Genomic DNA, 24,537 nt, shown 5'->3' with positions numbered 1-24,537 from the left:
CTATTAATAAGTTGCTTCCTGAGTCGTATCCTGTCACACAGCGTGAAGAGAGGATATTTGATCCACTGACCCCTTAAAAGAACTAGTACTTAGGCCGATTCTGCTCTTTCCTATATAAGTTATTTTCTCTAAGACATACATATCTCATTCCTGCTAAAGAGGGTTCAGAGTATATTCACTGGAACTGGACAATTGGAAGGACAGAATAAGCTAGTGCTCTTTCGTTTGGGACAAAGGATGCTGTGGGGAACTTTAATTCAGGTGCACAAAATTATAAGGAGCCTAGAAATTCAATTATAATGACTTTTTTGCCTTAACAAAGGACTGTAAAACAATGCAGATTGACTTAGGATTGTATGATAAAGAGGATATGAAAATGTTTTTCACCCTAAAGTTTGTGAGGGATCTAGGACTCAGTGGCCTAAAGATGAGTGAATGCAAAATCACTCCTCATACTTAAATAATAATTGCATGTGTACCTCCAGTGTAGCTATGTTATGTAGCCTTTTACAGTCAGCATTGATATAAAGAGCTGAACGACTTCTGTGACATATTTTATAAGTTCCCATGAATCCCTTTTGTGAGTTTATAGTTCTCTTCCATCAACTTTTACCGCTGTGCTGCTGCTGAGGCTGATGCTTCAATGAATTAAAATGCTGAGGGGATAACAGAAGTTGACCTAGTTTACTAACTGCATTGAATGTGAGTTTGAATTGGAGCCAACATAAAAACCAAATCTAATTGAACCTCTTTTTATGCCAATTTCAATGCAACACCTGTGCTATCAGCACGTGATTGGATTGCAGCCAACTTTATGATCTGCGTAAATGTAGTGCAATGTAGGGTACAATTCATATTCGCCTAAGCATTAAAAAAGTAATAATCTTTATCTGCACCTTAGCATCACAGACATATTTAATTAACAGTAAATGAAAAGTTTTTAAAACTGTAGATGCTGGAAATATAAAATAAAAATAGAAAACACTAGAAAAACTCAGCAGGTCAGTAGGCATCAGTTGAAAGAGAAACAGTTAAAGTTTTGTTTTAGCCTAACAATAACTCTATCCACAGTTGCTGCCTGCCCCACTGTGTTTTCAGTATTTTCCATTTTTACTTCTATATCTGTAGTTTTTTCAATTCATCTCAGAGGCAATATGATGCAAGATCACTATTTTACTGGATGAGGAATCCAGAGACATGAATCCAATATGCCAGCTAAGAAATTTAATAAAACAAACCAGTAGTATTAGTTATAAGACAACAAAGGAATTGGTATCTTCTGAGAAGGATGGTGTCCTCACTAGGTCTGGTTTATGCTATACCACACAAATACAGTGGATTTTGAACTGTTAAGCAAGTCAAACAGCTTGAAGGGCAACTGGTGTTAATCCAAAATGTTGGGTCAATGTTTCAATGCCTACAATTTTTCTTACCATCCTAAATATTTCCAGCATTTCTGTGGTTCAATTTAATATCAGAGAATGTGTACAGTATACAACCTGAAATTCTTACTCTTCGCCGACATCCACAAAGTAGAAAAAAAGAATGAAAGGAAAAAAATGTTAGAACCCCAAGGCCCCCCCACTCCCATGCACAAGCAGCAGCAAAAGCTTAAGCTTTAAATGACTTTATTTCAGAATCTCCATCAAAAACAGCAATATTTTTTGATGGATTTCAGTGGTTTGTCATATAGATTTCATTGTGTGCAAGATGATAACAAGCATGGTTTGAGTGGATAGCCAGAGAGTGGTGGGTGCATGGTACACTCTGCCGGGGTGGTGATAGAAGCTGATACATTAAGTAATTTAAGAGGCTCTTAGATAGGCACATGGATGAAAGAAAAATGGAGAGCTATGTAGGAGGGAAGGGTTACTTTGACATTAGTGTTAGTTAAAACGTGGGCTGAAGGGCATATACTGTTCTATTCTTTGTGTTGATTGTCTATTTTAATGCTGCATCATGTGTGTTTTTTTCTGGGAAAAACACATACAGGAAATTCCAAATGTATAATATTGAGTTGTGAGGTAAAGCTAGCCAGAGAATAAATTCTAACTTCTAGTATATCAGTTAAATATATTTAAAAATGATCATTTCTGCTGTCAAAATCTTTCCTCATCATTTTTTGTGAGCTTGCACATGTTAACTCACTGGAGTTTATTATTAATCTGAGATGATTTTGCAGGCAATCTCATACATAGTTCTCTGCAGTTAAGTGTTTTATGTACTGCCTCCTCCTGTCAGTAGTGGGCACTATTAGGGCAGCATTGCATCAGGGATAGGGTTAGTTCTTCCCTTTGACTCAGGGCTGGATATTTGTCTTTCTTGAATTTTTATTGATGAGAATGTATTCACCGCAAAGATTTTCAGGTCAGGAGATCCAGACCTGAAACATTAGTTGTTAGTCAGTAGAAGGTGCTCATGTCACATTCTCTCAAAGCAATTCCTATAAGAATTACCTTAATCTGATTCAAATAAATGGGCATTTTCTCCCTAAAAGATACAGTTGTACAGGTGAACACTATATTCTATCCAATGCCTACTATACTGTGATAGGACTTTCTATTAATAAATGTTATATACTGTAACACTTGGTTTAAAAAAACTTATTTCACTATTCTTGCAATTCTAATGTTTGGTTTTGTTGAGCACTTCTCAAGTATCCTATTTCCCTCTTGTTATAGCATGCCCTTTTTAAGTTATTTTCATTTTTGTTTATTTTTTACATCCTCCCAAACAAACTTCACCATGATGCTGACCAATAGATAAGTGCATCTAATACTAAAGTACTATGTAGGCCTAAGCTCCAGGTATTACCCGGAGCTTGCCCTACCAGTCTTGCCTTGTCCATCCCTGGTAGAGTTCCTTACCTCTCCCTGCTCAACTTCATCCAATCACACTCACCGCTCTCTCTGAAGTGCAATTCTTCCCAGCTTACTCCAGTAGTTTTTGGCTTTTAGTTGTCAAACATTATGCCATTTTTTGTTTCTTTTAAAATTCAGGATTCTTTTTCTGAATTAAGAGCCAGATTAATTCCACTTTAGAACACTTCCTCTATAATCCTGCCAGATTTCTTCAAGTACAAGTTCAGTGAGTTACAGACCTTTACTCTGTGGTAGAGAGAAAATATGGTTCCTCACCTCCCCCCAAATCCATCCGTTAAGTACTTTAAAGCTTTATCCGTAATTGTTGTATAATACCTTTTCTGAATTAATAGGAATGGACAGCATGCAGATAGAACTGCATTGGTTTTACAAAGCTAATATTTTGAATGTTTTTCAGACAAAATGGGAGGCCATGAAAGTGAGCTGTTCATGGATAACTACTGCAAAGTTTGCTGCGCCATGCTGATCTCCGAAGTCCAACGGACAACACACTACAAGGTAACTTGCAGGTTTTTTATTAACAAATGTTAATTAAACAACACTTTTCTCTTACGTATAGATTTTTATTTGGATTTAACTTTTGAAGACCCAATTACATAAGAACATAAGAAATAGGAGCAGGAGTAGGCCATCCGGCCCATCGAGCCTGCCCCGCCATTCAATGAGATCATGGCTGATCTGTCCTTAAAATCAGCTCCATCTACCTGCCTTTTCCCCATAACCCTTAATTCCCTTATTATGTAAAAACATATTCAACTGTTTCTTAAATATATTTAGTGAAGAAGCCTCAACTGCTTCCCTGAGCGGAGAATTCCACAGATTCACCACTCTCTGGGAAAAACAGTTTCTCCTTATCTCTGTTCTAAATCTTCTCCCCTGAATCTTGAGGCAATGTCCCCTAGTTCTAGTCTCACCTACCAATGGGAACAACTTTCCTACTTCCATCTTATCTATCCCTTTCAAAATTTTGTATGTTTCTAAAAGATCCCCTCTCATTCTTCTGAACTCCAGAGAGTATAGTCCCAGGTGACTCAATCTTCCTCATAGGTTAACCCCTTCATCCCTGGAATCAAGCTGGTGAACCTCCTCTGCACTGCCTCCAAAGCCAGTATATCCTTCCTCAAGTATGGAGACCAGAACTGCACACAGTACTCCAGGTGCGACCTCACCAGTTCCCTGTATAGTTGCAGCCTGACCTTCCTGCTCTTGAATTCAATCCCTCTAGCAATGAAGGCCAACATTCCATTTGTCTTCTTAATAACCTGTTGTTCCTGCAAGCCAACTTTTTGCGATTCATGTACAAGCACTCCCAAGTCCCTCTGTACAACAGCATGCTGCAATCTTTCACCATTTAAATAATAATCTGCTGTTCTATTATTCCTTCCAAAGTGGATGATCTCGCATTTACCAACGTTGTATTCCATCTGCCAGACCTTGGCCTACTCACTTAACCTATCTGTATCCCTCTGCAGACTCTTCACATCCTCTGTACAATTTGCTTTTCCACTCAGTTTAGTGTCATCAGCAAATTTTGCGACGCTACACTCAGTCCCCTTTTCCAAATCATCAATGTAAGTGGTAAACAGCTGTGGGCCCAGCACCAACCACTGCGGCACCCCACTCACCACAGACTGCCAACCGGAGAAAAACCCATTTATACCAACTCTCTGCCTTCTGTTGGTTAACCAATCCACTATCCATGCCAATACATTTCCTCCAACTCCATGCATCCGTATCTTATAAGTCTCTTGTGCGGCACCTTATCGAACGCCTTCTGGAAATCCAAGTATACGACATCCACCTGTTCCCCTCTATCCACTGCACTCATGATGTTCTCAAAGAACTCCCCTCATTGTCTAAAGTAATTTCTGAAGCAACACTTACAAAATGCTGGAAGAACTCATCAGTCAGGTAGCTTCTATAGAAAAGAATGAACAATCGACATTTCAGGCTGAGACCCTTCATTGGGACTTTCCTGAAGCTCTTGATTTAAAAGGCAGCACCATGCATTCAGACTTTGATTTGAGATGTGCTGTTCTTCAAATACCATTTCTATATCAAATACTTACCATTAACTATTTTCTATTCTCATATTTCAGGTGCTATCTCATTAAAAAAAAGGTTTCTCTTTCATTGTGGTCTTGTGGCAGCCACCTCTGCCTTATTGTAAAATTGGTACTTCCTGTTAGTGTTTGTCTTGAAGAGTTAACTGAATATAATGCAGCCGTTAGTATGTGGGAGTCTCAACCCGAAGCATTGACTGTGTATTCCTCTCCACAGCTGCTGCCTGACTTGCTGAGTTTCTCCAGCAATTTGTGTGTGTTACTCGAGATTTCCAGCATCTGTAGAATGACTGTGCTTTTTCTGTTTGGGGCCATCACTCTCAACCTAATTCCACTTTAAGAGCACTTGGTTTACAATCCTGCAGGTCACAGGTCATCACATACATGCAGTATATAAGTATCCAAAATGAGAAACTTTGTACAAAATGTATTTGGTATTGCACTTGTTCACTACAATTGAATTTCCTAGTAAACTAATTTCCATAGTCATAAATGTAACTTTTTTCCCCCATGAAGCAAGGACTCATTTCCCTCTTCCCACTTTCTTATTCGGACTTCTTCCCCCTTCCTTTCCAGACCTGATGAAAATTCTCAGCCCGGAACGCCAACTGCTTATTCATTTCTGTAGATACTGCCTGACTAGCATTTTGTTGTTTACTTGGATTTTCAGAAAGCCTTTCAAAAAGTGCCATACATGAGGCTGCTAAACAAGATAAGAGCCCATGGTATTAGAAGAAAGATAATAGCATGGACAGACTGGCTGACTGACAGGAGGCAAAGAGTGAAAATAGAGGGGGCATTTTCTGGTTGGTTACCAGTGACAACTGGTGTTTCGCAGGGGTCGGTGTTGGGACCATTTCTTTTCACACTATATGCCAATGATTTGGATGTTGGAATTGATGGCTTTGTGGCAAAGTTTGCAAATGATATGAAGATAGGTGGAGGGAAAAGTGGTGTTGAGGAAGCAGGGAATCTGTAGAAGGATTTAGACAGATTAGGAGAATGGACAAAGAACTGGCAAATGTAATAAGTGTAGGAAAGTGTCTGGGCATGTGCTTTGGTAAAAGGAATAAAGGCATAAGCCTTTTTCTAAATGGGGAGAAAATTTCAGAAATCAGAGGTGCAAAGGGACTTGGGAGTCTTCATGCAGGATTCCCTAGAGATCAACTTGCAGGTTGAGTCAGTGGTAAGGAAGTGAAATGCAATGTTAGTATTCATTTCATGAGGACTAGAGTATGAAAACAAGGATGTGATGCTGAGGTTTTACAAGGCATTGGTCAGATCACACTTGGAGTATTGTGAGCAATTTTGGGCACCTTACCTAAGAAACAATTTGCTGCCATTGGAGAGAGTCCAGAGGAGGTTCATGAGAAAGATCCCTGGAATGACAGATACAGTTTCATATGAGGAGCACATGAAGTCTCTGGGCCTGTACTCACGGGAGTTCAGAAGAATGAGAGGGGGACTCTCATTGAAACCTATTGAATATTGAAAGGCCAAGATGGACTGGACATGGAGAGGATATTGCCTATAGAGGGGGGAGTCTAGGACCCAAGGACCTCAGAATAGGAGGACATCCCTTTAGAACAGAGATGAGGAGGAATTTCTTTAAACAGAAGCTGGTGAATCTGTGGAATTCATTGCCACAGAAAACTGTGAGGCCAAGTCATTGCGTATATTTAAAGAGGGGTCGATAGGTTTTTGATTAGTAAGAGCATCAAATCTTACAGAGAGAAGGCAGGAGAATGGGTTGAGAGAGATAATAAATCAGCTATGATGGAATAGTGGAGCGGTCTCAATGAGTTGAATTGCCTAATTCTACTCCTATATCTTATAACACATTTATTTATCAGTGGATTCCAGTTAATTGGGCTATCAGTTAATCGGGGCAGCTGCTTATTTGGGATAACTCTGAAAGAACAAAAACTAATCAAAACAACAGCCAGGATTCTCTTCATTTAGGACACTATGCTGTTTAATTGGGACAGGAAAATAGTTTCTAACTCATGTCAGTCAAGTGCACTTGTGTGGCCATTGGACACTACACCCTGCTTAAAGTGAGCAGTTTTAAATAGTGTCAATTGCACATATGTGTTAAAAAAGCAATGCTTTTTCCCACTGATAGTTGGCAAAAAAGTAATCTGTATGACAATTCAGAACTTGACAATTGTATGACAATTCAAGCTTTCAGGCTTGGAGATACAAGAAACAGCCGGGAGTGAAAATGAAATGATTTTACTACTTCAACAAGTTAGGAACTACAAAGAATTTCAATGTATCGACAATCATCTTGATTGTTACAATGAAAATGAAGATTTAGAGAATGCAATTGTTAAAGGTATTATACGAAGGCAGTCCATTATCTGCACTAGGTGGTCTGCATTGATTTAGGTCATTTACAGTCATTCAAAAGAACATGGCAGCATACATTAGATAAATTCCTCCATCAATAACTATTAAGAACTAATACACAGGTGTATATTACTGTTGTGATGTTGGTAGTATTCTAATTTGCATTTCATTTAAATGCATAATCTGTTCCTCAAGGTAGTTTATCTTTTTTTATGCCTTTTTAAACTATTTTCATGAAACTTCGGCTATTTGGGGCAGCAGCTTAATTGGGCAAAGTTATGGTTCCCATATGTCCCAAATAAATACAATCTAATGTATATGCTAGTCATCTTATTAGCAAATTGGAAGTATTCTGATGTGAGAAAGCCGCCAACTTGCAATAAGAAAGTGAGCATATCTTTAGGAGCTTGCTGAATTGCACAAAAGCAGAATCTTGTCTGATCCAGAAGACAGAATCTAAATCAGGAAAGCAAACTGAAAATGTGGAAGTTGTTGCTTTTGTTAAAATCAGCCGCACTTAAAATCCTCTAATTTTTTTTTTTCAGATTCAACAGATTTTGTGAAATCAGGGTTCAAACATTGTGAAGATAAGCAGAAACTCCATTCAGTCTTCCCCCCCTCCACTTCCCTCTTCATCATTCTGCACAGTTGTTCCTTGCTTGTGTGAATGCTTGTTTGTTGTTAAAGGTGAATGATAGTAGTTTTAATTCACTTCCTGCCCTTTTTGTTTTAAAGAGCAAAAAACACGCTAACAAGGTGCGGTTTTACTTCCAAACACTCAAAGAAGAAGCAACACCATCAAAAAGAATCAAAACAGAAGATGCTACTGTTGGATTCCAGGTGTGCAGCTCTACATTGCTAAGGATGCTTATAGAAGATAAGAACATAAGAAATAGGAGCAGGAGTAGACCTAACAAACTAAAATTACAGTTGAGCTACTCAAGTGTTTGTGTCATAGTTCAAAGTAAATTTATTATTAAGACACGTATTTATTATTAAATATACATATATTTTCTTGTAGGTATTCACAGTCGAACAAAGAAATACAATAGAATCAATTAAAATCTACACACAAAGGCTGACAATCAACAAATATGCAAAAGAAAACAGTCTGTGCAAATACAATAGAAACAAATAATAATAAATAATACTGAATAATAATTACAGCACTGTGGAAAAAGTCTTAGGCACATTTATATATAGTTATGGAGCCTAAGACCTTTGCACAGTACTGTAGTAATTTTATGTATTGCACTGTACTACTGTCACAAAAAAAAATCAAATTTTCATGACATATGTGAGTGATGATAAACCTGATTCTGATATGGGTCTCTACTGTGGACTGAGAGTAGGAAGGGAGCAGGGAGAGGGGAATCGTGGTTGGGAAAAGGGGAAGAGAGAGGGGAGGGAGCAGGAAGCAGCAGAGGGACACTCTGCAATGATAAATAAATCAATAGTTTAGAATCAAATTACCTTGTATGGCGTCTCAGGGCTGGATGTGTTTGCACCAGTGCAACCTCCTGTCCCTGGCAATCCTTCTCTGCCACCTGGCCCACACCCCTCCCGCGGCGCTCCACCCTCACCATTCCCAATATCCTTTGCTGCTCCACCTTGATAAATACAGTACTGTGCAAAAGTGTTAGGCACCTTAGCTATACATATCTAAGACTTTTGCACTTTACTACATAACATTAAACTTTTATGAAGCATTTGCAAGACCCATCGGCGGGGTCTTGCATTTGGTTCTGACATCTCATTTTAGAGAGGACATCGCCTAGCAAAGGTGCAAAGGGTATTTACCAAATGGTACCAAGGGATGAGAATAGTCCGTTGCTTGGAAACATCAATGACAGTAACAAAATGCTGCAAACACTCTGGATGGAGTTATCCCTCCTTCCCAGTTCTCATCCTCTTCTGCGGAGAGGATGTTTCCTATAGTGGGGGAGTCTAGGACCAGAGAGCACAGCCTCAGAATAGAGGGACATCCATTTAAAACAGAGTTGAGGAGGAATTTCTTTAGCCACAGGGTGGTGAATCTGTGGAATTCATTGCCACAGACAGCTGTGGAGTTCAAGTCATTGGATATATTTAAGGCAGAGCTTGACAGGTTCTTGATTAGTCAGGGCACGAATAGTTGTGGGGAGAAGGCAAGAGAATGGGGTTGAGAGGGAAAATGAATCAACTGTGATTCAATGGCAGAGCTGACTCGATGGGCCAAATGGTCTAATTCTCCAATGTCCTATGGTCTTATGACTTTTGTTTCTCTGCTGTCTGGTTTGCTGAGTGTTTCCACTGTTTTATTTATTTTGATTTCTGGCATCTGTACTTTTTCTTCTGATTTTCATTTAATAATCCAAGACTCCATATCTCATTATGGCAGGTGTCAGTTTAAACTTAGTTAATAATCTGTAATTTTGAAAAAATATATGCTGACCACAATAACTACCAGACTCTTGTAAAAAAACTATTTGGTTCTCTTATGTCCTTAATGGAAGAAATCTGCCATCTTTACCATATCTGTCCCTTGTGTGATCTACCCCCCCACGACAGACTCTTAAATGCTTCCTGAAGTGCCCAAGCAAGTCACTTAGTTGTACCTTGACTGCTGCAATGAAACAGGGAAGAAATATAACTGGACAGATCACCAGGCATTGAACTAAACATCAAATTTAGGCAGAAGGAAGGCACTCCCAGTCCAGCCAACTTTGCCAAGTCCTCCTCACAATGATGTTGGCTTTGCAGTAATGCAATCTTGATGCTGGAGTTTGACGTCCATTGTCAACATTTCCTTCTCTGCACCACAGATGCTGCTTAACCCACTGTGTTCCTCCTGTAGATAGTTTGTTGCTCCAGATTCCAGAATATACACTCTCCTCCTCATGAAATTCTAACTAAAATGCAAACTTGGAAAATGTCCCACAGGCAAGTCAAGCAGCAGCCTGGCACAGTTGCTCCTACACAATATGCCAGACTTCTCTGTCATAAACATTGGAAACCTCTTGTCCCTCTGGCTCGACAGGCCCAGCAGAGGAGGTGGCAAAGTTATGCACAAGTGGGGAACTTCCTCCTGATAACAACTTGCTGTCCAACTTTGGCTAAAGAATTACTGCTTCCCCATGTCGTACAACATTTGGGAGAAGCACTGAAAATAGGGCAGAATGTCCTCTAGGTGGAGGACTTCGCAAGAGTGCCTTGGTAGTACCACCATAGACTTTAGTTGGCCAACTCCTGAAGAATATAAATATCAGAATGGGCAAACAGTGAACGAAGCAACACAAGGGATAAATTTATTTAATATTGTTCTCACCAATCTATCTGTGGCATCAGCCCTCGACAATGTTGCTAGAAGGGGCAGTGTCTCAACCCGTAACATAGATATCTTTGTCCTGTTCAGATGTTTTTTTAAACTCACTGAGTATCTCCAGCTAATTGTAGAAAATAATAAGTTTGATTGAACATTTTTTAGGTTTCCTCCCTTCATACTCACCAGCTCGTGATTTTGCTTTGTAGCTTTGCCTCCATAAATACGTATATTTACACACCTTGGCTCTCTTGGAATTAACTAAGCCTATGTTTTAAGGTCAGTGTATAAAATCAAGTGACATTTCATTCTTGCATTTTGTCAATTTGATATCCATTCTTAGTTAGAACATAGAACATTAAAGCACAGTACAGGTCCTTCGGCCCACAATGTTGTACCGACCTTTTAACCTACTCTTAAGATCATTCTAATCTTCCCTCCTATATAGCCCTCCATTTTTCTAACAGCCATGTCCCTATCAAAGCAGTTATTAAATGCCCCTAATGTATCTGCCTCTACCACCACCTCTGGCAGGGCGTTCCATACATCCACCACTCTCTGTGTAAAGCAGTTACCTTTGAAATTGCCCCCCTCCCATATACTTTCCTCCAATTACGTTAAAATTTTGCCCCCTTTGACCAAGAGTAGGTTTGCAGTGATCGGAAAAGCCAGTCAATTGGGCCCAAGCAGATTTTTGAGTGTCTTTCTAAAGAACAGGCACTAAAATCATTCATAATAAATTAACATTGCACCTCATGCTTGTTTACAGGGTGCTGCAATGGAAGGAATGGACAAGAATAAATGTTGTTTTCTGTGTAATATGGTTTTCACATCTCCCACGGCTGCTCAGTTCCACTATCAAGGCAAAGTTCACACAAAGAAGCTCAAACGGTTGACTGGGAAGCAGCCCTCTGTAGCCCAGCCACAGACTGGTAGGTGTAAATCCTTGCTGCTATTCTGAAAATTGTGCTCGTCTACTTTTCTAAGAGTATTTGTTACCATTAATTGAGTTGATACCTTGCATAAGGATTTCAAATCATGATTTCAAGTACCTGAGACAAGGTTCAATTTGATTCATTGTGCTTTTTCTAAATGGTCAGATTGATGTTTGAAAAACATAGACAGGCATATTAACTGCTCCTTTTCCTCATGTATTTATGTAGCTACTTCTTCCACAAAACAATCAAAGTTCAATGTAAACTTATTATCAAAGTGCATATATGTCACCATATATAGTACATACTATCTTGAGATTTGTTTTCTTGCGGGCATTCACAGTAAGTTCAATAGAATCACTGAAAACCCATATGCAACAAAACAGGCAAACAACCAATGTGCAAACGGTAATGAACTATGCAAATACAAAAAGAAAATAAAAGATAATAATAAATAAGCAATAAATCAATAGTTCTATTTAATATCGGAGTATATATACAATAAACAACCTGAAATTCTTGTTCTTCGCGAGACATCCATGAAAACTGGAGAGTGCCCAGAAGCATGTGACAGTAAAATTGTTGGAACACCAAAGCCCCCCCATTACCCCCCCACACACACACAAGCAGCAGCAATGCGACCATCCCCCCTTACTTCAGCAAAAAAGCCCTCAGCACCCTCCACTGACCAAACAAGCAACAGCAAAGCCCCCAAGAAAGACCATGATCTGCAGTATAACAAAAACTAATCCTTCACCCGACAGTTTGACATGCCACAGGCTCTCTCTCTCCCCCCCCCCAATAAAGGGACAGAGAGGTGTCACACAACGAGAGGGGAGACAAAAAAACTCGCGGATTTATGGTGTTAAAGTATGCTGTATCACTCCCCCCCCCCCCGAGTTCTCTGCCTCAAGAATCAGCAAGAGACTCCCCCACCAACAAGAGAAAAAGAGAGAGAGCAATCTAAATACAGTGCCCTCCAACAGCTGATCCGGTCTAACTGACAGTCCGTTTTCTCCTGTGACAGTTCATTCTGCAGCACCGGCTTAGAATGGGCTCGTCCCCGGGGCCTCTGAGCCTTGGAACCCCGAAGGCACACTAGTCTTCTAGGCTGCATCCTTGGGATATTGAAAGACAGCCGATTGGTGAGCCCCAAGAGCAGGAACTAACATTGTAAGGTCTGAAGTTTCAGTGCAGCTGCAGGTCAGGGTCTTTAAAAGAACCCTATCCACCTGGAGAAGGAAAAAGAGAGACATTAGAGGTAGAAATTAAGCTGTTTTTGGCAGATGAGCTCGAAGAAGTCGCTATCTTGTGTCATCGTAGCTCCATCCCAACCATCAAGAACCTTAAAAATAACAAGAGCATGAGATGAAGAGGCCTTGAAAGTGAGTCCAACAGTTCATTGTTGGGATGAGCATAGTTATCCCCTCTGCTTCGGGAGCCTGATGTTTAAGGGGTAGTAACTGTCCTGAACCAGATTGTGGATGTCCTTGATGATGGATGCCACTTTCCTGCGACAGCATTCCTTGTAGATGTGCTCAGTTGCGGGGAGGGCTTTACCCGTGATGGACTAATATAAAATGGAAAATGTGCAATTGGAACATTCAAAAGATATCTCTAATCCATATAAAACATAACAGAACACTTACACTCTGTCCGCCAGAGAAAGCAGGATCTCCCAGTGGCCACACATTTTAATTCCACATCCCATTCCTATTCTGACATGTCTATTCACGGCCTCCTCTACTGTAAAGATGAAGCCACACTCAGGTTGGAGGAACAACACCTTATATTCCGTCTGGGTAGCCTCCAACCTGATGGCATGAACATCGACTTCTCTAACTTCCGCTAATGCCCCACCTCCTCCTCGTACCCCATCTGTTACTTATTTTTATGCACACATTCTTTCTCTCACTCTCCTTTTTCTCCCTCTGTCCCTCTGAATATACCTCTTGCCCATCCTCTGGGTCCCCCCCCCCCACTTGTCTTTCTTCCCGGACCTCCTGTCCCATACCTCTCGTATCCCTTTTGCCAATCACCTGTCCAGCTCTTGGCTCTATCCCTCCCCCTCCTGTCTTCACCTATCATTTTGGATCTCCCCCTCCCCCTCCAACTTTCAAATCTCTTACTCACTCTTCCTTCAGTTAGTCCTGACGAAGGGTCTCGGCCTGAAACATCAACTGTACCTCTTCCTAGAGATGCTGCCTGGCCTGCTGCGTTCACCAGCAACTTTTATGTGTGTTGCTTGAATTTCCAGCATCTGCAGGTTTCCGGTTGTTTGCGTAAAACATACAATATTTTTAGTATATTCAGGTTAGAAAACTGACAATGCTAAAAAGAATACAAATTAATATTAAACTGAAAATTTGTGTGTTTAAAAATTGAACTGCAATAAGTTTGAGATGGAGCTATTTCTTTATTTCTGTTAATAATTTGTGTACATAGCATTCTTTTAGAACAGAGATGGGGAAGAATTTCGTTAGCCAGAGAGTGGTGAATCTGTGGAATTCATGGGTGACTGTGGAGGCCAAGTCATTGGGTATATTTAAGGCAGATGTTGATAGATTCTTGATTAGCCAGGGCATGAAAGGATACAGGAAGAAGGCAGGAGATTGAGGCTGAGAGGGAAAATGGATCAGCCACGATCAAATGATGGAGCAAACTCAATTGGACTGTATCTTATGGTCTTATAAAGAGAGCATATAATATCCGTCCTTAATTGACCTTGGGAGGTTTGTGGTGCGGCATCTTATTAAAAACCACCAAAACATCACGTAGGAAGTTCTAGGATTTAGACACAGTGATAATGAAGGAATGCCAGTAAATGGTTAGATCTTAGCATAGTGTAACCTGAAAGTGAATTTCCAGCTTGTAGTGATCCCATATTCCAGCTGACCTTAATCTCAATGGTAGCATCATGTTGCTGAAGAAGTTTTGGTACAGTATATTGGAGCAGAACAATTTGTACTTGTATGTACTGTGACTGATAGGCTGGTGTTTAAGATGGTGGATGTCCAAGTGGAACTCTCTGCCTGGTGACACAATGCTGGTGATTTATGCAAGTTGAGCTCGTGAGGGCAAGAGGACATTCCTCATTTGAACTTTGTAAAAATGGTAGAAAAGCTTGGGAGTTCGGGAAGTGAGTCAGCCAACTATTTGATTTCTGTCTTGGATCTCGTTACTTTTCGGAACAAGAATGTTTCCCCTTCCTCACCTTCAACTCAAGTTATTGATAATGGGTGTTTAGCAATATTATTTCTATTGATTGTTAAGGATTAGATTCTCCGTTTGGAACTGGTCATTACATGACACTTGCATGCAACAAATGATGCTACCTACTTATTAGTCCATTCCTACAGATGAGCACAAATCAATTCAGTGATTAGGGTGTCTTGGAACTTGTTGATTGCCATTTCCGTATTGAAGTCACAGACTCATTACTGCATTTTTGAAGTGCATTTGTCATTATTCTCTGCCAAATTTAGACTGAAAATCTAAAATGTGTACAAATGGTGTCTATGTTCTGTTTCTCATGACTCCAAAATTTAAGCAAGAATTAGGCCCTGATACAAATATAATTTGCTGATCAGTCTTCTGTATTAAAGTTGCAACTATGACTTCACCTCTATTAGAATCTGTTTTGTAATAGAGTGTTTTTCTTAACAACAGTGTGAAATACAAAATCTGAATAATTGTGGTCATTCCTTTGAATTTCAGCGCAGTGTTCTATCACAGTGTCCACAAATGTGGCCAGTACACCTTCAGTGCAGATAACCTCTGTGGAGAATGAACAAGGCATGCAGGAAATAACTCCGGATGTCTCTGCAGCAGCCTCTACAGTTCTGGATCAGGAGGATCCTGACAAGTTCTGCAAACTTTGTAATGCCTCCTTTAACAATCCACTAATGGCCCAACAACATTACATTGGCAAGAAGCACAAAAAAAATGACACAAAGAGACAGTTAATGGAAGAAATGGGGAAGGAGGCCGACTCCTCTGAAAACAATGGTGAGTAGGCTCGCTTTGCCTAGTGGCATGATCTCAGGGGTTAGCACCCCCTACCCAGCCAAACTTTAACACTCTTGTTTGGGTGGATGTTGCGTGTTGTGTCCCCTGTGTAACATCAGTACCCCAAAATAACATTCAGTCCACAATGTGCGGTTAAACGATTAAGATTTTATACTTAAGTATGGGGTTAGTAGAGAAACAAAAGAAAAAGAAAACAAATAAAAGGCGCCAATAATCTCATAAACATGTCCAGTGCACAAACGTTGGAACTCACGGATTCCCTGTCGCTGATCCTCCTCCGCTCGTTGTCGACCCCTGGGTTCCCGCCCCGAGCCCAGGACCAGTGGGTCCAGCAACCATCTCCTCAAGCCACCTCTTCTCTCTTCATCCTCTTCGCACCTCCTGTTCAAAGCCCGCGCAACTAACAGCTTTCACCCAGACAGAAAGAGTTAACATCTATCCCAATTGGTTAGCAAATGAATACAAGTCCCGTTATCACTAATTATAACCCAAACATGCTGTTATAGAGAACCACTGCCTCAGCAGTTAACAGTACAGAGAAGCCATTTTATTCACCTTAGCAGTAACATAAAAGAAGAAACCCTTACACCAGCATCACCGAATTTGAAGCAAAACACAGTGTGCAAGTGTAATAGCCTATATTTACCTGAAAAATACCTCTTCTGGTTTCATTAAATTTCATTCAAAACATTTTATGACCTTAAGACAATTGGAGCAGAATTAGGCCATTTGGCCTATTGAATCTGCTCCACCATCCAATCATGACTAATTTATTTTCTCTCTCAACTCCAGTCTCCTCCCTTGTCCCTGTCATCTTTGATGTCCTTACTAATCCAGAGCCTATCCACCTCACTTTAAAAATACCCAATAATTTGGCCTTCACAGCCAATCTCTGGCAGTGAATTCCACAGATTCATTACCCTCTGGTTAAAGAAAGTTCTTGTCTCTAAGTGGACATCCCTCCATTCTGAGGCTGTGCCCAATGGTCCTTGACTATCAGAAACATCCTGTCTACATCCTCACTATCCAGCCTTTCAGTATTTGATAGGTTTCAATTGAGAATACCCTACATTCTTCTGGATTCCAGTGGGTACAGGCATGCATACACACCTCTCTCTCCTCCCTCCCTTTCTCCTTCTCTCTCTTCTCCAACCCTCACACACACACACACCTCTCTTTCTCACACACATCCACCACACCCACACACACACACCTCTCTTTCTCACACACATCCACCACACCCACACACACGTCCATCTTCTCTCTCTCTCTCTCTCTCTCTCTCTCTCTCTCTCTCACACACACACACACACCTTTAAGGATCGGAAAAGTACGGGGGAAAAGCAGAACAAATATACTATTATAGTTTTTATATAAATCCGTACATCACACATCTACATTTGAGCATCATCATGTAACTAACAAAAGAGTATAAATCTTTGAATAAGCTGTAAGTAGTTTTAAGTGTGAAGAAATTTACATGTTAAATTTCACATCTGATTACAACACTTTTAAAAATGATTACAGCTTTTATGCCCTTTTTAATTCCCTTTTTCTCCACCCTGACCTTTCTCTGCAATTTAATATTTTTCTGTTTCTTTCCCTATTTCTGACCAAAGGTCATCAATGGGAAAAGTAAACTCTTTTTCTCTTCCGTGAGATGCTTTCTGAACCACTGAGTATTTCCAGTAATGCCTGCTTATGTTTTAGATTAGAGTGCTTTTCAATTAATTTGTGATATATGTAAATGTTCATTTATGAGAGGAATTGTATAGATTGTATATATTGGCAATATATTTTAACCTTTAATATTTGAAAATATTTATTGAAACTGTCAAATTTTTGCATACTTAATGGTAGTTGAATGGAAAACTAATTCAGTTTCTGTTTTTATAATGGAAACAGGTAATTTTACTTGTGCTATCTGCAACGTTACACTTAATTCCATTAAGCAGTACCAGAGTCATGTGCAAGGATACAAGCATCAATTTAAGTAAGAACTTATACTTTATCCAGATAATTCCTATTGATTTAATACACACCATCATCAATAGAATTAAATGAAAATGTCGTGTAGTTTAAAAGCTCGGTGGTAATTAGCTGGAAAACAAGTCTTCATGGAATAAAGCTAACAATTGTTTTGTCTGTCCTTTATGGATAATTAACTGCTTTGTAAATAGAATTGATTTTCAAGGCAGTGTTTACCATTAAAAAATTCTTTTTGGTTTACATCACTCCTTCAAGACATACTTAACAAAATACATATGTTGAAATATGTGGCTTGAATTTCATTTGGAGAAAGTAATTGAAGATTCAAAGTTCATTTTTTTGCAGACATACTTAATAAATCCATAATGGAATAATACCCATAATAGAATCAATGAAAGACCTTACCAACTTGGGTGCATAACAACAATCTGTGCAAATACAATAATTACTGAACAGTAATAAATAAGCAAGTAATACGTATTGAGAATGAAGAGTCCTTGAAAGTGAGTCCATAGATTGTGGCAACATTTCAATGATGAGGCAAATAAAGTTAAGTGCAGTTATCCCCTTTGGTTTAGGAGCCTGATGGTTGAGGGGCAATAACGGTTCCTGAACCTGGTGGGGGTTCCTGATGATCTAAGTTTAATTTTCACTCAACCATTGAAACATACAGTGAAATGGGTGGTTTTGTGTTAATAACCATAACAGAATCAACGAAAGTCTGCCCAACCAGAGTGCGGAAGACAACAGACTGTGCAAATACAAAAAGAAGAAATAATAATAATAGATAAATAAGCAATAAATATTGAGAACATGAGGTGAAGAATTCTTGAAAGTGAGTCCTTGGTTGTGGGAACATTTCAGTGATGAGACAAGTGAAGTTGAATGAAGTTATCCCCTTTGGTTCAATACCCTCATGGTTGAGGGGTAGTTACTGTTCCTGAACCTACTCTTTTACCTTTTTCCTGATGGCAGCTACGAGAAGAAGGCATGTCATTGGTAGTGGGTTCCCTGATGCCTGCTGCTTCCTGTGACAGCATTTTGTGTAGATGTGCTTGATAGTTAGGATAGCTTTATCTGAGATGGACTGGGCCATATCCACTACTTTTTGTAGGATTTTCCGTTCAGGGGAATTGGTGTTTCCATAGCAGGCTGTGATGCAGCCAGTCATTAGTCAATAGCAGTGATGTCCTAGTGCTAAAATGATTGACCCCACCCCCTACAGCCACAACTGTCTCCCATTGAACAAAGTGTTACTACGACCATTGGCGTGTTTCGCACCCCCTGCCCCACCCCACCCCACCCCACCCCATTTCCCAGTGGCTTCAGTTTCAGCAGAGCTCTTTCTTTGGTCACTACACACTTACAGAAGTTTGTTAAAGTTTTAGATTCATGTCAAATCTCTGCAACCTCCTAAGGAAGTAGAGGCGCTGTGGTGCTTTCTTCGCAATTGCACTTACGTACTGGGCCCAGGACGAGTCCTCTGAAATAATAACACTGAGGAATTTAAAGCTGCTGACCCTCTCCATCTCTGATCCTCCAATGAGGACTGGCTCGTATAATCAGCCCTTTGGTCTTGTTGTCATTGAGTGAGAGGCTGTTGTTATGATTCCATTCTGCCAGATTTTCAATCTCCCTCCTGTATGCTGATTCATCACCACCTTTGATTCGGCCTCTGACAGTGAACTTGAAAATAGCATTGAAGCTGTGCTTGGCCAGACAGTCATAAGTGAAAAGTGAGTAGAGCAGGGGGTTAAGCACACAGCCTTATGGAGACTGTGGAGGAGATGTTGTTGCCAATCTGAATTGATTGGGGTCTGCAAGTGAGGAAATCCAGGATCCAATTGCGCAAGGAGGTATTGAGGCCACGGTCTTTAAGCTTATTTATTTGCTTTGAGGGGATGAAAGTATTGAGTTCCGGCATTGGCATAGCATGTCTACCATGCTCAATAGAACAACGAGCTGCGAACAGACAGCATCAAAAACAAGCCCCTCCCACCCCCACACATATGCAGTCCTTTAAACACGGGAAATCAACTGAGAAAACCTATGCAGATCTTTACCTTCCTTTCAAAGTAATGCCTTACTCGCCCTCACCTACCACCTGCCAGCTTATAGTCCTTTCACTCTCCCCGCCTTTCTCTGGCTTCTGCACTTCTGCCCCCTTCCTTTCCAGTCCTGATGAAGGGTCTTGGCCAGAAATGCTAACTGTTTATTCTCCTCCATAAATGCTAAATTCCTCTAACACTTTATATGTGTTGCTCAAGATTTACAGCATCTATTACATTTCTTGTGTCTAAATCAGTTTTTCTCACTCCTTGTGCAGGATTTCGACCCAAAACATCAACACTACCTTTTCGCCACAGATGAAGCTTAATACTCTGAGTTCCTCCAGCAGATTCTTTGTTGCTCCAATTTTTCTCTAATTGAAAATTTAAAAATTATAATTGATCGTGTCCCACAAGAGTCATAGAACGTTACAACACAGTAATGTTATTTTGCCTAGTTCTAACGACCCACACCTGGACCATAGCCTCCATATCCATGTACTTATACAAACTTCTCTCAAATGTTGCAATTGAACCCACTTCCACCACTTTCATTGCAATTCACTGGATGTGAGTGAAGAAGTTCCCTTTAAATATTCCACAGGGATCTGTTCTGAGACCCCTACTCTTTGTGATTTTTACAAATGACCCAGATGAGGAAGTGGAGGGATGAGTTAGTAAATTTGCTGATGACACAAAGGTTGGGGGTGTTGTGGATAGTGTGGAGGGCTGTCAGAAATTACAGCGGGACATTGATAGGATGCAAAACTGGGCTGAGAAGTGGCAGATGGAGTTCAACGCTGATAAGTGTGAGGTGGTTCATTTTGGTAGGTCAAATATGATGGCGGAATATAGCATTATTGGCAAGACTCTTGGCAGCGTGGAGGATCAGAGAGATCTTGGGGTCCGAGTCCATAGGACACTCAAAGCTGCTGCGCAGGTTGACTCTGTGGTTAGGAAGGCATATGATGCATTGGCCTTCATCAATCATGGGATTGAGTTTAAGAACCGAGAGGCAATGTTACAGCTGTATAGGGCCCTGGTCAGACCCCATTTGGAGTTCTGTGCTCATTTCTGATCACCTCACCACAGGAAGGATGTGGAAACCATAGAAAGAGTGCAGAGGAGATTTACAAGGATGTTGCCTGGATTGGGGAGCATGCCTTATGAGAATAGGTTGAGTGAACTCGGCCTTTTCTCCTTGGAGCAATGGAGGATGAGAGGTTACCTGATAGAGGTGTGTAAGATGATGAGAGGCATTGATCGGGTGGATGGTCAGAGGCGTTTTCCCAGGGCTGAAATGGCTAGCACGAGGGGGCGTCGTTTTAAGGTGCTTGGAAGTAGGTACAGAGGAGATGTCAGGGGTAAGTTTTTTACGCAGAGAGTGGTGAGTGCGTGAAATGGGCTGCCAGCGGTGGTGGTGGAGGCGGATACAATAGGGTCTTTTAAGAGACTCCTGGACAGGTACATGGAGCTTAGAAAAATAGAGGGCTATGGGTAAGCCCAGGTAGTTCTAAAATAAGGACATGTTCAGCACAACTTTGTGGGCCAAAGGGCCTGTATTGTGCTATAGGTTTTCTATGTTTCGCCTTCCATTCTCAACATATGACTTCTAGTTCTAGTCTCACCCAACCTTGTGGAAAAAGCCCTGCTTGCATTTACCCTATCCATACCCTTCATAAATTTGCACATCTCTGTCAAGTCTCCTCTCATTCTCCTGCACTCCAGGAAATAAAGTTCTAAACTACTCAAACTTTCCCTACAACTTAGGTCTTCAAGTTCTGGCAACATCCTTGTAAATTATCTCTGTGCTCTTTCAATCTTATTGACATCTTTCCTGTAGGTAGGAGACTAGAACTGCACACAATACTCCAAATTTGGCCTGACCAATATCTATAGAACTTCAGTATTCCAACTCCTGTACTCAATACTCTGATTTATGAAGGCCTGAAAGTGAACGGGTGATGGCAAATGGGGTAAGCGTGTCCAAGTTTGAAACTTAAAGGTGTTATACGCATGTGGATACTCATGTTACACCCAGCTAGTAGCACAATGGGATCAGCGCCGGACTCCGGAGCGAAGGCTCCCGAGTTCAAGTCCAAGTCAGGCCACCCCCTGAGCATGCTTTCCATCCGTGCTGGGTTGAGTGTCGAGCTAGCCACTCGGCCTTGTAAAAAAAAATACAAGGGTCGAGTCAGAAACGATCATAACGTGACCCGGTTAATTCTGACACCACGCGCCAAACAAGAATGGCTGTCTGTCTGGTGCGACACACTTAAAAAAAAAAAAACAACATGTGGAAGAGGTGAAATGGATCAGGTGCACATTTCACGTTTGCTTCTTCAGATTCTGTGCAATGAGGAAGGACTGTGGGAAGCTGAGGTTATAGTCTGACAGCACTGTGTAAGCAATGAGATAATGATTTATTTAATGCTGGCTGAACCGTTCCCAGGAAAACATTTGGCTTCATTATTAAACAAAATAGTCAAAAGAAGGATTTTCCAGAAGCGATCTGATCTAATCATTCTTTCTTTTCCTTGCAGAGAAAATGAAGTGGCCACCCTAGTGAAGAATACAAAATCAAAGAGGTATGATTCATTCCAGGATGAACTTGATGACTTCATTAAAGTTCAGAAAGCAAGAGGCCTTGTGCCAAAGGTGTGCTTTCGAAAATTTGAGGACTATCCAGAGGAGGAGGAGGAGGCAGAGGAAGGGGAGAGTGGTGGCTTGCATCTAAATATTCCACTCCGATCTTTTCAGTGTTCATTTGAAGTAAAACAAAGCATACCAACCCTCAACTCAAGCAGATTCCAGAATGAACAACCACTCCCAGTGAATCTGGAGACCAAAGTATCACAATGGTCCCCCTTGCAAGGTGACCAGGCAAGGGCCCAAACATTGCAAACGTGTGACTTGCATATGAAGTATTGCACAAAAAGGTTGCCATATCTGAAGCTAACCTGTTCAGAAAGTCCCCAGAATCTACACGGGATGGAGTCAGCTGAAGAAAGTAAACCAGTGAGCTCTGATGATAGCACTGGTTCACATAAAAAAGAGAAGAGGGGAAGGAAGAAGAAACACAGAAAGGACAAGAGAAACAAGGAGACCGAATCTAGTAGAGATAGTGAATATGAGGACTGCACTGAAACACAGGGACTGAAACCAGGTACAAACCAAACCGCTCAGAAACCCAGTGAAAGGGATAGAAAAGAGCTTATACTGAGCAAAGAAGAAAAAATTAAACACGGAAAGGATGGAAAAGACCAATGCCTAGAAAAAGAGGACGCAAAACAAAGGCATAAAAAGCAGAAAAAGAAGAAGGAAGTTGACATGAGAACAGAAGAGGAAAAGCTTTGGGACGAATCTATTTTAGGGATTTGAATCAAAACTAGGAACTGCAAGAAATTTGATACATAATCATCATCTTAATTTGCTCAGGCGCTCTAAGAATAAAATTATATTGTTAAAAGACATTCAAAAATTTTACTATGCTTGTCCTCCAAAGTAAATATTGGTTTGTTTGTTATTCAAATACTTTTACCTTTAGTTATGAAGTATGTGTGTTATCCTAATAGTTTTTTTTTGTTTGCGCATCAAAACTATGGTTATAACAGATAATTTACAGTAAATTGTAAAATACCGGGCCAGTCAAAATTCAAGATTTAATAAACAATGTGACAATAATTTTAAATATTTAAGTAATATTGCACTAGTTATTGTATTACCTGGTGAAGGCATTCCCATGATGTTGTTGGGCAAGGAGCTTCAGGATTGAGCTCCTGCGTTGTTGGTGAGTCTACTTCTTTGTCACCCTCTCAACTAAACTCTGGAAGCATCTTCAACAGAAGGGCTTCAGAAGTTCGGGAAGGTGAGCTCACCATCACTACCTCATGGGCAATTAGGGATTGGAAGTACATACAGGCCTTGTTGGTGTTGCTTTCATTCCATCAGGGAATAAACTCAATGACTTACTGTGTGAAAATTTCAGTGTGTAATATATTAAACATCAATCACATGACTATATAGTATAACATCTTCTGGCCAGCACTCTCAAGTTTTTGTCTAATGAACATTTTGGGGACAAAGGCTAGGGATGTGAGGAAGATGATATTTATTATGTTATGACAAGCTCCCATCTGCACAAATGCTTGTTTGATTGTTTAGATGTAATAATTTTAAAGGATCATACATAAGGCAGAATAATATTTTGTGTGATATAATTGCTTTTGTTCGTAGGCACTAGTGCATTCTGTGACTTGCTGTGGATAGTGTACAGACATTCATGCACACTCTTTGTTGCACAGGCTGGCAATTAAAATCTAGTACAACTCGTTGTTAAACTCCAAAATAAAAGCTATGAAGAAGCAACAGTGGTAATCTTTGGTGCATAGAAACATTCTCTTGGAACAAAATAAGACCATAACATATTATTATCACCCCTCTTAATTAATCTTTGCATGCAACCAAAGTTCCAATCTCCATTTGAAACACCAATCCTGACCTCCAGTTCTGTGTTTGTGGAATTTGCACTCTCTCTGAAACCTCATAGGTTTCCTACAAATGCTCCAGTTTCCTCCCACCTCCTAAGGACGTGCAGGTTGATAAATTAATCTTAAACACAAAATACTCTACAGATTCTGGGGTCAAAACAACACTCACATGCTGGAGGAACTCAGCAGGTCAGGCAGCATCTGTGGAAACGATCAGTCAACGTTTTGGGCCGGGACCCTTCATCAGGACTGTAGAGGGAAGGGGCAAAGGCCCTATAAAGAAGGTGGGGGGAGGGTGGGAAGGAGCTCACTCCCATTCAGATACGTCCATACATGGCCTCCTCTACTGCCATGATGAGGCTAAACTCAGGTTGGAGAGGTAACACCTCATATACCGTCTAGGTAGTCTCCAGCCCCTTGGTATGAACATAGAATTCTCCAACTTAAG

The 24,537-nt window shown here is 40.5% G+C and overlaps 1 protein-coding gene across 1 annotated transcript in view; it reads left to right on the top strand.

The window, feature by feature from the left end:
• LOC140196088 (zinc finger matrin-type protein 1-like) overlaps positions 1 to 24,253 on the top strand; it is an 86,047-nt gene extending 61,794 nt beyond the window's left edge. The window contains exons 2-7 of the mRNA XM_072254794.1: positions 3,280 to 3,380; positions 8,033 to 8,137; positions 11,368 to 11,530; positions 15,251 to 15,541; positions 17,468 to 17,555; positions 22,143 to 24,253. Coding sequence (XP_072110895.1) covers positions 3,280 to 3,380; positions 8,033 to 8,137; positions 11,368 to 11,530; positions 15,251 to 15,541; positions 17,468 to 17,555; positions 22,143 to 22,980 — 1,586 coding nt within the window. The 3' untranslated portion in view covers positions 22,981 to 24,253. The remainder of the gene's footprint in view (positions 1 to 3,279; positions 3,381 to 8,032; positions 8,138 to 11,367; positions 11,531 to 15,250; positions 15,542 to 17,467; positions 17,556 to 22,142) is intronic.
• The last annotated feature ends 284 nt before the right edge of the window (positions 24,254 to 24,537 follow it).

The sequence above is a fragment of the Mobula birostris genome, chromosome 4, assembly GCF_030028105.1.
Source record: "Mobula birostris isolate sMobBir1 chromosome 4, sMobBir1.hap1, whole genome shotgun sequence".
Lineage (NCBI taxonomy): Eukaryota > Metazoa > Chordata > Chondrichthyes > Myliobatiformes > Myliobatidae > Mobula > Mobula birostris.
This window is presented reverse-complemented; position numbering and strand designations above follow the sequence as displayed.